The sequence below is a fragment of the Dipodomys ordii genome, unplaced genomic scaffold (assembly GCF_000151885.1).
Source record: "Dipodomys ordii isolate 6190 unplaced genomic scaffold, Dord_2.0 Scaffold94, whole genome shotgun sequence".
NCBI lineage: Eukaryota > Metazoa > Chordata > Mammalia > Rodentia > Heteromyidae > Dipodomys > Dipodomys ordii.
In genome coordinates this window covers 4,682,995-4,698,398 of record NW_012267310.1, presented here as the reverse complement: position 1 = coordinate 4,698,398, position 15,404 = coordinate 4,682,995, and the positions used below count along the sequence as shown (strand labels likewise).

Sequence of the window (15,404 nt, the reverse complement as noted above, 5' to 3'; positions counted from 1 at the left end):
AAAAAAAAAAAAAAAAAAAAAAAAAAAGCATACCTCAAAAGAGTGAAACCTAAAATACAAACCCCTTTGCTGCCCTTCTTTTATTAAGCAATACTTTTAATGTTGATTGCAAGATCCCTGGATAAATAAATACAAACCTCAGCAACTTTCTGTGACTCTGAAGCAACTCTTTGCACCGTTGTAAAACAGATGTTGAATTCTTGAATGATGGAAGGATATAAACTGTTGAAGTCCAAGAGCAAAATGAACTTATCATAAAAACCTGAAATTTTTTAAACAAAGTCACATGATGCCATTTAAAAACTCTAAACTTTAAAAGCACTATCAAAACATCACATACTGGTAAGTATAGAAAAAAATTATACACTATCCAACACTGAAAAGCAGAAAAAATGTAAAAAGAATGTCAACTGCCACTCCATAAATGATTAGGGTTAGAATGAAAACTCAAATCACACGAGAAAAAGGATCGAAAGATTCTGTCTTTTCTTGGAACCAACTACAACCACTACCATAGTCCCAAAGCATACCCTTATTATGGAAAAACACCATCCCATGTCAATCATTTTAGAAAGTTATCTTATCCATTTCAGAATTAATGCAGTTAAATTCTTCTCCAAACAAGCATTCCTTCTACCTATTCACCCACTCACACCACAAATAAAAACACAGTGATTATAGTTTTTTATCCCCATTTTCAAAGCATAAAATGTGAAGATCATTGACCTATACACAAACTATACTTAATACTAGGCGAGAGACATAACATTTAAATGTCAGTAGTGGAACGATCCATCCTTTTTACTTAAAAAGGCTGAACAGAAAGCTACAGTATTTCTCTAGGACATTTACAAAGAGTTGTCTTCATTTCAAGAAGAAACTGAACAAAATTAAATGTCCATTATTAAGACAGTAGTAACACTGGGCACCAGCAGCTCACGCCTGTAATCCTAACTATACAGAAGGCTGAGCTCTGAGGATAGCAGTTCAAAGCCAACCTAGGCAGAAAAGTCTCCATGAGACTCTTATCTCCAATAAACTACTCAAAAAAGCCGAAGTGGCACTGTGGCTCAAGTGGTAGAGTGCTTGTCTTGAGCACAAAGAGGCTCAGGGACTGAGTTCAAGCCCCAGGATAGGCCAAAAAAAAAAGTAGTAAATGCAAACATATTAACACATTTAGTACTCTCTATCACCATCAAACCAACCAACCCATTTATTCTTTAAATACCTCTGTGGTAAATATCTCCATTTTACAAAAGAGGAAACTGAATCTTACAATGGTTAACTCTAAGATCAGCACCCAAGACAGTAACTAATGCCTGAAGTACTACCACTTCATATCGTTACAACTTACAATAAAGTTGACTTAGTCAAAAATGACTCCTACTCAGATTTAACATTAATAAAATTCACATTAACTTCTGTACAATAATGTAAAGATACTTAATACTACTATTTAATCATATACTTTGAAATGGTTAAAAAAAAATAGAAAATCTTTTCTTATGTCTTGAGACAGCCACAAATAGCTCATGCCTGTAATCCTAGCTACTCAGTAGGCTGAGATGTGAGGAACCTATTTCAAAGCCAGTCCAGGCAGGAAACTCCTTGAGACTCTTATCTCCAATTAACCATCAAAAAGCTAGAAGCAGAGCTGTGACTCAAGTGGTAGAGTAGCCTTAAGCAAAAACCTAAAGGACAGAACCCAGGGCTCTGAGTTCACACCCAGTATTGGCACAAAAAAATATCACTTCTAGCTTTGTGTAAAGTATCTTCCTTGCTATTCTTGATAACAGAGAAGTTGTTCTGTGAAAGGTTCATTTTGGTAGTTAGTGTCTTTGGTAGAAAGTGGTCCTGGTGCCTGGGGCAGAAGCACAGCCCACCCAGAATAAGGGAAGAAGGCAGAGGTAGACATGCTGCTACCACAGAACCAAGAGGGACTGGCAAACTGTGTGGAGATTAAAATATAACCTACCACCTGTTTCGATATTACTCACATAAGCTTAAGAGTTTTTTCATCTTTAGATAAAGTATTTCAAATTATAAAAAAAATTATAGAAAATTTGTATTTTACTGTCCATGAATACAACTATAGCACAGTGAAAAATATTCACATTGCTGGCTGCCGGTGGCTCACACCTGTAATCCTAACTACCCAAGAGGCTAAGATCTAAGGACTACAGTTTGAAGCCAGCACACGCAGGAAAGTCTGTAAGACTCTATCTCCAATAAACCACCTAAAAACTGGAAGTGGAAGATAATTAGCCTTGAGCAAAAAAGCTCAGGGACATCATGCAGGTCCTGAATTCAAGCCCTATGACCAACAAAAAAAAATTCACATTAATTTCAAGTTAGGAATTTCATGTTCATAAAAGATAAAAATAAGACCTTTGTGAGACTTATTTAATGACCTCCATGATATAATCCCAGTCTTCTAGTTTCTAATCCTAGCTCTGTATGATGAGATTTCTTAATATCAGGACAAACAAATCAGCCTTACCAACTTTGGGGTCCAAAACCAAGCCACCAGCATAAGCTGCTTTCTTACGTCCTTTCTTATGAGTATCTCCATCAAATTCTTCATCTTCATCTCCCTAATATCAAATGGAAAGATAACTTCACTGGCCAGCAACTAGTTAACTGATTAAGAAGTTTTATCATTCCCTCTTTTCCAACTGCAATACTCACATTTCACAAAAATTATTTACTTTTAGTATTTTGTGCTCAAAGTAAATAATTTCTGTTAGACCTACCTGTGGGGAAAGTATTCGTGTATGGTCATTCATAAATGAATGTTCAAATATGATACTTTCCTAAACAAATACCTACCTCTGAGTTAACAATATGCAAATTCTATTTTTAAACACTTCTGTAAATCCTAGCTACTTGGGACACTGAAACTAGAAGGACGGTGAGTCAGAGCTAGCCCAGGCAAAAAGTTCACAGGAACATTTCTCAACCCATAAAAAGCTGAGCATGATGGTACACACGTCCTTCCAGGTATGTCAGAAGCATCAATAGTAGAGTCATGATCCAGGCTGGCTGGGCAAAAAGCAAGAAACCATTCAAAGTAAAAACCCAGCAAAAAGGGTAGAGGTATGGCCCAAGTGACAGAACACTTATCTAACCAACACAAGGCCCTGAGTTCAAACCCCAGTACCACCCAAAAACTTTAGATGTGAAATCAATAGCTATTAAAATACTAATTTTGTATTATACAAATTTTTAGATTATAAAGGAACACTTAAATTCATCATTCTCAGAGCTGGCCAGTGGCTCATTCCTGCAATTCCTGCTACTCAGGAAGCAGAAATCACCAGGATAATCATATTTCAAGGCAAGCCTGAGTAAAAACCTAGACCTCATCTCAACAAATAAGTCAGGCAATAGTGGTCTACATGTTTGGTGCCAGCTTTGCAAGAGGCTAAGAGTAGGAGGACTGCAGTTCGAGACCAATCCAGAAGAAAAGGTTAGGAAGATCCTATCTCAAAATATAAGCTGGACTTTAACATTCCATTCTGACCCTGAATTAATTAGTACTAAAGCTAATAAAAACAGGAACTATAATCCAATGTCAGGAAAGCCACTCCAGAGATCTTACTGTGGAGATCATAATCATACAAACTGAGTGTCCCCAATCTGAAGTGTGAAATGCTTTAAAATTTGGAATTTTTTTCAATATCACAATATAAACCAGAAAATCCACACTTGATCCTCTTGTGACTGATCTTTTAAAAATATTGTGTAAAATGGCATTCAAGTTCTAATGTATAAGGTATATGTGAAACATAAATAAATTTCATGTTCAGACTTGCATCCACACCCAAGATTCTTCATTAGATATATGCATATATCTCACAATCCAAAAATCTTAAATTTGAAACACTTCTAATCCAAGCATTTTAGATCAGATATACTCAACATGGACAGAAAAATGTAGCACAAAAATGAAGGCTTCTAGCCAAGGTACCAGTATCTCATGCCTGTAATCCTAGCTGCTCAATCTGAAGGTCTTAGTTCAAAGCCAGGTCAGACAAGAAAAGTCCATGGGAAGCTTATCTCCAACTAAACACCAAAAGGGCAGAAGTAAAGCTGTGGCTTAAATGGTAGAACACCAGCTTTGAGGAAAAAAGCTAAGGGACAGTGCCAAGAACTTGAGTTCAAGCTCTAATCACCAAGAAAAAAAAATGAATGAATAAAGAGTCCTAGATTTAAGGAAATGAAAGGTTTACCCTTGGGCTTATGTGTGAAAGCACTTTCTGTATTAGTCACCTGTCAGAGAGGTCTAATGACACCCTCAAAGAATAGCATGTTTCACAAATAATTTTTGCCTGTCCAGAAGGGGCAGAAAAAACAACAACAAGAAAACAGCCATACAAGCACAATGGAACAAACCTGGCATGGCTTATAGTATATAGGGGTTGAATATCTTGGAAACAGATGTTATCACAGATAAAAAAGGCATTTAGGTAATAAAAAAAGAAGAATAGGAAAAGGCAAAATACCATGCAATTTTTGACCCACCAGTTTTTGCTGAGGTTTTCTGAAATTCTGTTTGTCAGGCACAATATAGTTGTTTTCATAAAATGCATGAAGCAACAAGAATTCATTTCGCTCAGATCGTCCACCCATCAGTGTCCTAGACTATTAAACAGAATTTCTTTGTTTAAAAATTTGAGCATGAAATCATAATAAACAAAAGCAGTTCTGAGTCAGTTAATTTAATCATGGTACCACCCTTAAAACCACTCCTAGTAAGAAAGGCTTCATTTTGCTAAATTATTTCTAACATGTTCCTTAAGCATTATAGTTAAGGGAGACAAAGAGGGCTTAAAATATCAACAGCTTGGCTATTTCCTTACTTCCCAATGGAGCATCCACCAAATACACACTTCCGGATGTTAGAGAGATGATCTTTATATTCACCCAAATTCAACACACTGCACCTGGCATTCCTCCCTTTCCCCAACTAGTTGTTCTTTTTACAAAAGAAGTCCAGCTTTCAGAACCAAGTTACTCATTTTATAACCATGCATTTAGTCTCATTATCATATAACAACTACCCCAAGCAAACACTGAATCCAACAGGAAATGCTTTTTCCCCATTTCTAAGTTAAATTTACCATAATGTTCCCAGCGATGTTAGTGATCTGCAATGCTAATGGAAGAACATTTAGCTCACACATGATCTGCAAAATGAACCTGGCATCTTTCCAGGTGTGTTCCAACAGGTACAACAGATGAGAAGATTCACTGTACAGAAAAGTAAGAATGAAACAGAATCAAGTAATTAAAAGAAACAATGACTATAATCAGAACTTCATAAAATATTACAAAGAATTTTTGGTATAAGTAACTGTAGAGCTACAGCACCTTGGCTTTGGAAGCAATTTAAAACAAGGTTGGTATGTAATTAGGAATGCATTCATACCACTGATCCCTGTGCCCTTCTCTGAAACACACAAAAAAAAAAATCCATAAAGTGAAATTATGTGTTAACTACAACCTTGAAACTGCCTAAGTCTTTTCATTCATGCTGTCAAATATATACTGCATGCCTACTTAATGTCAAGCACTGGCTGCTACAAGTACAACTGAAATATCCTGTCCTTGTGGAGCTTATGTCCCTATGGGGAAGACAGAGTTCAAAAAAAAAAGAAGTTAAATGTGTAGTATTTTGCATCAAGAACTGACACTGATCAAGCCTCCTGACTGACCAAAAAAAAAAAAAAAAAAAGAACTGACACTGCACGTTTATGGAGGAAACTGGAAAACTTTACTGACAACAAAGACCTAGAAGAGGTAAAGGACCAAGCTTGTGGATGAGTATGTGAGAAAAATACATTCCAGACAGATAACAGCATATTCAAAGGCCCCAACTCAGGTACAGATCTGGTACCCCGTTCCAGAAGCCAGAAGGAAATCAGTATGGCTAAAGAAGACAAAAAGCTGTAAAGAACAGTAGGAAATTAGGACATGGTTAACAGCATAGAGAAACTTTGTATAGGACCATATAGGCCAAAATGAGGACCCTATTTTTTAACTTTGAAATAGTCACTGGGAGATTTTGAAAGATTTAATTTTAGTGGGATAACTGGTCCTGAATTTAAAATAGACTACAATAGCTGAACACCAGTGGCTCATGCCTGTAATCCCAGCAACTCAGGAGGTAGATTTCACTGAGGGGATTTCACGTTTAAGGCCATCCTAGGCGAAAAAAATGTTTCAAGACTCCATTTCAATCAAAAAGCCAGGCATGGTGGTTTGTGTCTATGGTCTCAGCTACATGGGAGACTGTAGGTTGAAGGGTTGCAATCTGTGGATAGCCTGGGTCCTAATGCAAGACCTTACCTAAAAATAACTAAAGGGATGGAGGTGTGGCTTAGGTCACAGAGTCTCTACCTATGAGGCCCTGAGCTCAAACTCCAATACTGCCAAAAAACAAATCACAAGGGGGCAAGGGCAAAAGCAAAATATTAGTATATGAGAATATGACTTGTTCCTTGTGAAACTCATGATGGAGTTTAATCCTCATTATTTTATTACTACAAGAGTAGAAGCAGAAATAGTAGCGTATTTACAGATGGGACACAAAGGAGTGGTAGCATCTCCCTGTAATCCCAGTTAGGATGGAGGCATAAGTAGGGGACTACAGTCTAAGGCTGGAGCCCAGGCAAAACCTTACAACCCTAACTGAAAAATTAAAGCAAAAAAAAAAAGATGAGGGCATGGTTCAAATGGTAGAGTGCCTGCCTAGTAAGCACAAGGCTCTGTGCTCAAACCCCAGTATCAATAATTAATTGATATCTCATGATTGAATACTATTGGCTCTCTAGTAAGAGACCAGAATATATACACATGTGCTCTGTGCCTCATATCACATGATGCCCAATACTACCTCAGATGCTTACAGCAAAGATCACCACTAATTGAGGCCTCTAAATCCCAGATGTCCGAAATTGTAAGCCAAAACAAACCTCCTTTCTAATTTATCCAGTATGTGTTGTTGTGTTTATTATCACCAAAAAATGAATAAAGATATCCAGTAATCCAGGGGAAGAGATACGAGAAGTGGTCAAAGCCACATATATTTAGAAAGTCAATAATACAACTACTTAAAGATAATAAAAATAGCTGGGAAGGTGGCTCAGTGGGAGAGCGCATGCCTTGCATGCCAGAGGCCCTGGGTTCAATTCCCCAGCACCACATAAATAAAAAGAAAAAAGCCGGAAGTGGCGCTGTGGCTCAAGTGGTTGAGCGCTAGCCTTGAGCTGAAGAGCTCAGGGACAGCGCCCAGGCCCAGAGTTCAGGCCCCATGACCGGACCCAAAAAAAAAAAAAAAAGATAATAAAAATAGGGGCTGAGAAGGTGGCTCGGTGGTAGAGTGCTTGCCTTGCATGCATGAGGCCCTGGGTTTGATTCCTCAGCACCACATAAGCAGAAAAAAACGAAGTGGAGCTGTGGCTCAAGTGGTAGAGCCCTAGCCTTGAGCTGAAGAGCTGAGGGACAGCGCCCAGGCCCAGAGTTCAGGCCCCACAACCGGCAAAAAAAAAAAAAAAAAAAGATAATTAAAATATATCAAAAAAAAATAAGTACAGCAGAAGAAAATTTCAAAAGAAGTTGAGCTGGCAATATTCTGATGAATTCTGAGGAATCCAGGATCATACCTGTACATATTCCGTACATTCTCCATTGGAATTACAACCCTTTCTGTTTTCAGAATCTGTTGAACCAGGTCTGTTAAATGGTAGCTTTTACAGTGAATCAATTCCTTGGCTGAAATTTCCACATCACAAATCATTCGGCCACAGGTAGCATTTCTTTCACCAAATCCACTCCGGCTCTACAAGACAGAGAAAAAGGATAATGAAGAAACCCTTCTTCCATTTACCAATCAAATATTTTTGAACACTTACTATATATCAGATATTGTTCTAGGCACTCTGGATATAGTAGTGAGCAAAACAGAAAAGATTCGATTTGGTTTTTTTATTGCAATAAAAAAAAAAAAAAACAGCATAGGACTGGAAATGTGGCCTAGTAGTAGAGTGCTTGCCTAGCATGCAAGAAGCCCTGATTCCTCAGAACCATATAAACATAAAAGGCCAGAAGGGGTGCTGTGGCTTAAATGGTAGAGTGCTACCCTTGAGCAAAAGAAACTCAGGGACAGTGCCCAGGCCCTGAGTTCAAGGCCCAGGACTAGCAATAAATAAATAAATAAATAAATAAGCAGGCAAGCATAGATCTGCTTATCACCAATGCAAGGCCCTTAGTTCAAACCCCAGTAACACAAAAAAAGAAAACCAGCAAACACAAGAAATGTTACAGCTAGGGCTGGGAAGGTGGCTCAGTGGTAGAGCGCTTGCCTTGCATGCCTGAAGCCCTGGGTTCAATTCTTCAGCACCACATAAGCAAAAAGAAAAAAGCCGGAAGTGGCGCTGTGGCTCAAGTGGTAGAGTGCTAGCCTTGAGCTGAAGAGCTGAGGGACAGTGCCAAGGCCCAGAGTTCAGGCCCCACAACCGGACCCCCCCCCCCCCCAAAAAAAAAGAAAAGAAATTTTACAGCTTTAGGAGGTAATACGCAGATGACAAAGAAGGAAAATAAAGCAGGGTGAGATGGAAAAGGACTTCGAAGGGACTGCATTTTAAATAGAGCGCTCAGGGTAGGCCTTACAAAGAAAAAAAAACGAAGTATTTGGATGAAGTGCTAGTAACTACCGGCCTACCATAAAAATAGTAACAAGAAAAGCAAGAACAGCCGGGCGCTGGTGGCTCACGCCTGTAATCCTAGCTACTCAGGAGGCTGAGATCTGAGGATCGCGGTTCAAAACCAGCCCAGGCAGGAGAGACCGTGAGACTCCTATCTCCAATAAACCACCAGAAAACCAGAAGTGGCGCTGTAGCTCAAGTGGTAGAGCGCTCGCCTTGAGCTGAAGAGCTGAGGGACAGCGCCCAGGCCCAGAGTTCAAGCCCCACGACCGACAAAAAAAAGAAAAGAAAAGAAAAGAAAAAACAATAGCTCCAAAGATGATCAAACTAAATTCACTTGAAGAATGGCTCAAGTGGTATCATGCCTGTCAAGCAAGTATAAGGCCCTGACTTTAAGTTCCAATACTGCCAAAAGAAAAAGAAAAGGTCATGGGGCTTGAACTGAGAGCCTCACACTGACTCACCATCCTTGCTCACTCAGCTGGTGCTCTACCATTTAATTCGCATCTCCAATCTAGGTTTTTGCTGATTATTTTGGAGGCGAAATCTCACAGACTTTTCTGCCTGGGTTGGATCCAAACCACAGTCCTTTGAATCTCAGTCTTCTGAGTAGCTAGGATTATAGGCCTAAGTTGCTGGCACCATACTTCATTGGTGTCTCATAGCTCCTTTGCATTCATTCCATCTTCTTCTGAGTAATAGTGACTTCTGAAGCCTCCGGCCCTGTCGTGAGGACTATCACTTTAGAAATGCCAAAGAAAAGCTAAAATGGCATTCTATCTTTGTTTACTATTCCAAGATTTAATTGTTAATTTAAAAAACTACCAATGGACCAGGTGCTGATAGCTCATACCTTTAATCTGAACTACTCACAAGGTTCAGATACGAGGATCACAGTTCAAACCCAGCTCAAGAAAGACTTGAGACTCTTATCTCCAATTGACCACCAAAAAGCTGAAAGTGGAGCTATCACTCAAGTGGAAAGCACTAGCCTTGAGGGAAAAAAAAAAAACCAGGACCAACACAATAAAGAAAAAAGAAACTACCAATGGCTTTTACAAATAAAATACTGTATTCAAAGGAAGCTATGTTTAGTGCCAAAGTTATAATAGCACTATGGGGAAGGAGGAGTAAAACAAAAATAAAATGAATGAATGAATGAGAGTTGAAGAACCTCTAAATAAAATGATAGACTTAGCCAGGTGCCAGTGGCTTACACTTGTAATCCTAGCTACTCTGAGGATCACAATTCAAAGCCAGTCCAGGCATAAAAGTCTCCATGAGATTCTTATCTCCAATTAACCACTCAAAAACCAGAAGTGGAGCTGTGGATCAAAGTGGTAGAGTGCTAGCCTTGAGAAAGAAAGCTCAGGGACAGCCTCCAGGCCCTGATTCAAGCCTCACAACTGACAAAAATAAAAATAAAAAATAGAACTAAATAAAATGATAGACTTCTAATTCTGTTCATGTTTGTGAGTTCAAATTTTTTTCATTAATCAACATGATTGTTATACTATAATAGTTTATATAAGGAAAAAAAAGGGTAAATAGATCATCTTTTCTCTTTCATTATCAATTATCCAAATAGGAGGTTGGAACCAACAATACAAATAGTATCAAATGTTCTTTAAGTGTTTGTTTGCTTGTTCCGGTTGTTACTATTTTATGGCATATCCTGTAACAAAATAAAGAAATCCTATTTCAAAAATATAGTGTTCTATGGTAGCTATCACATATTTTTAAAAGCCAAACTAAGCCAGGTGCTCAGGCTCACGCATGAAATCCTAGCCAATCAGGAAGCTGAGATCTGAGGATCGCAGTTCAAATCCAAACCAGGCAAGAAAGTCTGCTGTGGGCCTCTTACCTCAATAAACTACTCAGAAAAAGCTGGAATTAGTGCTGTGGTAGAACACGAGCCTTGAAAACAAAGAGGCTCAGGGACAGCGCCCAAGTCCCTAGTTTGGCAAAATAAATTTAACAAAATAAAATGATTTTTCAAAATTATTACCCCAAGCTTTGGCATAGTGGATCGTTTCAGCCGACTGATCTTGGACCAGTGAGGAACTTTGGACACATTAATTCTCTGCAGGAGCACTTCCAGTTCAAACCCATAAATATTATGACCCTAGTTAGAAAAAAGAAGGCAGCCAGTAATATTTGAACAAATGCAAATTAGAAGAGTTTATCTTCAAATGCACAGGATTTCTTTGCCCTTTCTTTTCCTGGTCTCTAATTGAAGACATCACGAGCCTACCTCCGATTGGGGGTCCTTTCTTCTTCAGGAATTTATTCATCAGCAGCATTCATTAGCTTTGACATTAACAAGGCTGCTAAACAGATTGCTGGAATAAACTTTATTTCATACTAATTGAGACAAGGTTCATATGATTTCTTTTAATTTGCAGTTCATGCCTCATAATGTCGGAGGCAAATGCAAATTTTAATGCCCCATACCTTTTCCATATCAGTAAATGCTCTTCAAACAATTTCATTTTGCTTCCCTGAGAACAGAAATCTGCCTGTGTGATAGATATATCACTTCATATAAAAGTTCTTAGAAAACTCAGGAACCACGTGCTGTTTCAACTGTGAAAACTGAGTTCCAATACTATTGATTTAGATCTTTAATGAGCAAAAATTTAATATATAATACCAGTGAACAGTTCAAATAAGAAACTTGAAACCAGGGAACAAAACTATACAGGACAGAAATAACTCAAAAATGTAACCAGAGTTTACATTCCTATAATTATTTCCATTTTCCTTGTGAATAACATTACTCACATGACATGCTTAGTCAAAATTTGCTGAGCAGTACATTAGATTAGTACATAACTTTGTTCCTAAGTTCAATTAAAAATATACACCACCACTTAGAATAGATAAAATCACACTGATGGAGATTAGAGTGGTGGTTGCTGGGGCTAAAGAAAGAGCGACTAAAAGGTACAGAGTTTTAGTTTTCAGAAGAGGAACAGTTACGGAGATGGTGATGGTATAAACGTGGCAATAGTTGCACAACATTATAAAGGTAGTTACTAACATAAATTGTACACTTAAAGGTAGTTTATTCTATGTTATAGGTACTCTGCCAAGATATAAAGATACACCCAAACATACACACATATACACAGTAGTACTATCTATTAAAAGACCCAATGGACATAGTTTCATTTCTAAATTATCCAAGATCAGGCATCCAAGCCATGCCAGGGTTTCTATCTTACATGTGGGTTTCTCACACACAGAGACATAGCTTTAATACCCTTAAGCTGGGCTCTGTGACATCCCCTTGGTGTTCAAGATACAGTTATTAGAGGCAAGGTGCTGAACCAAAGAACTATGAATAGAATCTCCTTGGTGTCTTAAAGATGGATCCTGAAATAATGTAAGGGAAGTAAGTGGGTGCAGACATTTGTAGCAATCCACATACTTTTAGGCCTTTCCACCAACAGAAAAGGGATCCAACAGGAAAAATGAACCTGAATTATAGGGCAAACATTTCAGTAAGGCTTCAATGTAACCAAATTACTCATACTACATTTAAAATATAGGCACTTACAATCTCTTAGCTCTGAAAAAGCAAACTAACTCTTGACAGATCCATTAATTCAAATAAAAGACAAAAGGATACCTATCAAAAAAGCCTACAAACAAGGGAGGCTAGAAGATGCAAAAGAGAAAAATGTTACTGTATGACTCCTAGGAAATGGATCATGCTCTCTCAATGAATTATTAGTTTACACTATCTAGTGGAAACATACCAGATTGTCAAGGGGAAAAAAAAAAATCTAGCCCTGAGCCCTCAAAAGAATGTATCATACAGATCCACTGCACTCATAAAATACTTGAATTAGTTTCTGTCACCACTAGACAACTGGCTACTAACCAAAAATTCTGAAGATACTAACAGTCTATGCAGTTGTTAACTGATATGCTGCTTTCTAATGAATGGAGTATCATACACTGTAATAGTAATTCAGAGGATGCTTTTATATTAGAAAAAAAAATTACAATGGGCTAAGATGTTTTCCTCTTTCTATTAGCAGGAAGTACAACAATTCCCACCAGTCCATAGGGTCTGAAAAGATTCTTTAGTCCTCAGAAGTAAACAGCCAATAATTTAGATTAACGAAGTCACCCTGAAAAGAATTAAGAAATGAAGAGCTTCCCCACAACACAGATCAAACATCTACTCACCACAATGACATCAGGATCAATTTTGTGAACTTTTGCAAGGAAAAAACCTAGCAATGTTCTTTCTGTTGTAGCAACCTCAACCTTCACATTCTGTTAGATAGAAACATACTTGTCACTGACTCTTTTAAGTACTATGCCTTTGCTTCTTGTTCAAGCAGACTAAGATTTCTTAGGGCTAAATGCAATGCCTATTTCAAAACTAAATGCAGCAGTGAAATTTCTGATTCTGTTTATTATTGTAATAACAATTTCACAAGGTCTCTGAGGAGCTCATCCTAATAATATGCTGTGAAAACACAAAATTTTAAGTGCTAAGCAACATTAAGAACAGAAATGTCCTTCCACAGAGACATATTTGTGCATTGGACACATTTTAAAGCATATAAATCAGAGTACCTTTCAAAAATACCACTTTGCCATATAATCCCTGGTAGACTTCACTGTTTTTGTATTTATCAGGCAACGAAATCCCAAGAACTGTATAAACTAATCTCAAATAGCGGTGTAAGAATCAATAAATAAGAAACTGCAAGTGCCTTAAGAATAAATAAAATTTATCTTCACACAAAGGCTTCCATTTAGATTACTAAATATAAATTAGATATTCAGAAAATATATTATGAAACTCTTCAAATGAAAGTTGATGGCTCTTATGTTTTGTAACATGAACTCAGTTTTTAAAAAATGTCAGCTTGACTCTAAGAATTTTCCTGTAATTTTATTTGACTAAGTACTTCAGGGCATGACACAAATGATAACCTAAACCTGATAGTAGCCCCCAACTACTGAACTTCTCATGCTAATTCAAAATAATGTAAGTGGAGCCTAACAAGGTTACTAGCAGTTAACTTTGTCATAGGAAGACATTGACAAATAAAGCTATTACTTGCTCAATACAATTAGTTGTATAAAACAGAGGGTCTCCTAAAAGAAATTCTTTGTCTTTTTTTCTGGTATTGGAGTTTAAACTCAAGAACTTTATGCTTGCTCAGCAGCTCTCTATCATTTGAGCATGCTCCTGGTCCTTTTTGCTGGATTCTTTTTCTTTTTTGCTCCACCCCCAACCCAAATAGGGTCTCGCTTTTTGCCTGGACTGGCCTGAGCCACAATCCTCCTATTTAAGCTGCCTGAATTGCTGAGATGACAGGTGTATATCCTAGTGCTCAGCATTTTTTGGTAATTGAGATGAGGTCTTCTAAATTTTTCCCTAGATTGGTCTTGAACGATCCTCCGAATCTCAGTCTCACAAGGATCTAGGATTATAGACATGAGCCACTGAACCTGGCTGAAAATGAAATTCTTGACACTGAATATAGTAACTTTTGTGAAAACCCCACTAAATTGTACTACTCTCTCTGATATTTTCATAAGGGTTTATGATTTCTTCATGGAACACACTAGAAGTTTAGAGATCACTGACCATATTATATAGCCCTATAATAGCTATAGTATTCCCAACTTCACTTGGTTGAACTCACCCAACACCTTCCAAAAATAATCATAAGATCATTCATTCAGTAAAAGCTTCCAGTAAGCCATCTAAAGTCTACCCATGTACTAATACAATGTACAATTCCATTACTTTCAGATGATAAAACATGTAAATCTTTTAAAATAATATTTCTAGGTTTTGGTTTTTGATACATTTTAATGAGCTAATACCAAATTCTGATCTAAAACAAGACACCTAATAAAATACATAACTACCTGTCTCTACTAATCTATACCATTCTCCTCTTTCCAGACAAATAGATCCTCATATCTAAGAGGAACAAAGTTATTTACCTTTTCATTAATGACTTCTTTGAAAGCATATGGAAATATACAGTCCTTTGGTTTAGAAACAACTGTAAGAAGGAAACAAAAAGATTCCAATATCCATCTTAGTCCAAATTCAGGTAATATACATGTCTCCAAATGAAAACCACATTAAATATAAGTCAAATTTCCCCTAATTCCTACAATTAAGAAGGCCAAGCTGGGTTCCCGTGGCTCATGCCTGTAATCCTAGCTACTCAGGAAGCTGAGATCTGAGGATCTTGGTTCAAAGCCAACCCCAGCAGGAAAATCCATGAGAGTTTTATCTCCAATTAACCACCAGAAAACCAAAAGTGGCACTGTGGCTCAAATGACAGAGCACTCACCTTGAGCTGAAGAGCTAGGGGACAGCGCCCAGGCCCAGAGTTCAAGCCCCACGACAAAAAATTAAAAATAAAAAAAGGTCAAGTAGGGCTGGATATAGTTCAGTGGTAAAGTGCTTGCCTCACAAGTGCAAAGTCCTGGGATCAATCCCCAGTGCCAAAAAAGAAAAGACAAAAAAAAGTTTAAAAAAAAAAAAAGGGCTGGGAAGGTGGCTCAGTGGTAGAGCACTTGCCTTGCATGCCTGAGGCCATGAGTTCCGTTCCTCAGCACCACATAAGCAAAAAGAAAAAAGCCGGAAGTGGCACTGTGGCTCAAGTGGTAGAGCACTAGCCTTGAGCTGAAGAGCTGAGGGAC

The 15,404-nt window shown here is 37.8% G+C and overlaps 1 protein-coding gene across 1 annotated transcript in view; it reads right to left on the bottom strand.

The window, feature by feature from the left end:
* The window catches only part of Pola1 (polymerase (DNA directed), alpha 1, catalytic subunit), a 312,501-nt gene that overhangs the window by 257,205 nt on the left and 39,892 nt on the right, over positions 1-15,404 (bottom strand). Inside the window, exons 17-24 of the mRNA XM_013026467.1 lie at positions 14,694-14,755; positions 12,909-12,998; positions 10,717-10,833; positions 7,668-7,843; positions 5,124-5,253; positions 4,525-4,644; positions 2,501-2,594; positions 138-262 (exon numbers count right to left, since the gene is read on the bottom strand). Of these exons, the coding sequence (XP_012881921.1) occupies positions 138-262; positions 2,501-2,594; positions 4,525-4,644; positions 5,124-5,253; positions 7,668-7,843; positions 10,717-10,833; positions 12,909-12,998; positions 14,694-14,755 (914 nt within the window). The remainder of the gene's footprint in view (positions 1-137; positions 263-2,500; positions 2,595-4,524; positions 4,645-5,123; positions 5,254-7,667; positions 7,844-10,716; positions 10,834-12,908; positions 12,999-14,693; positions 14,756-15,404) is intronic.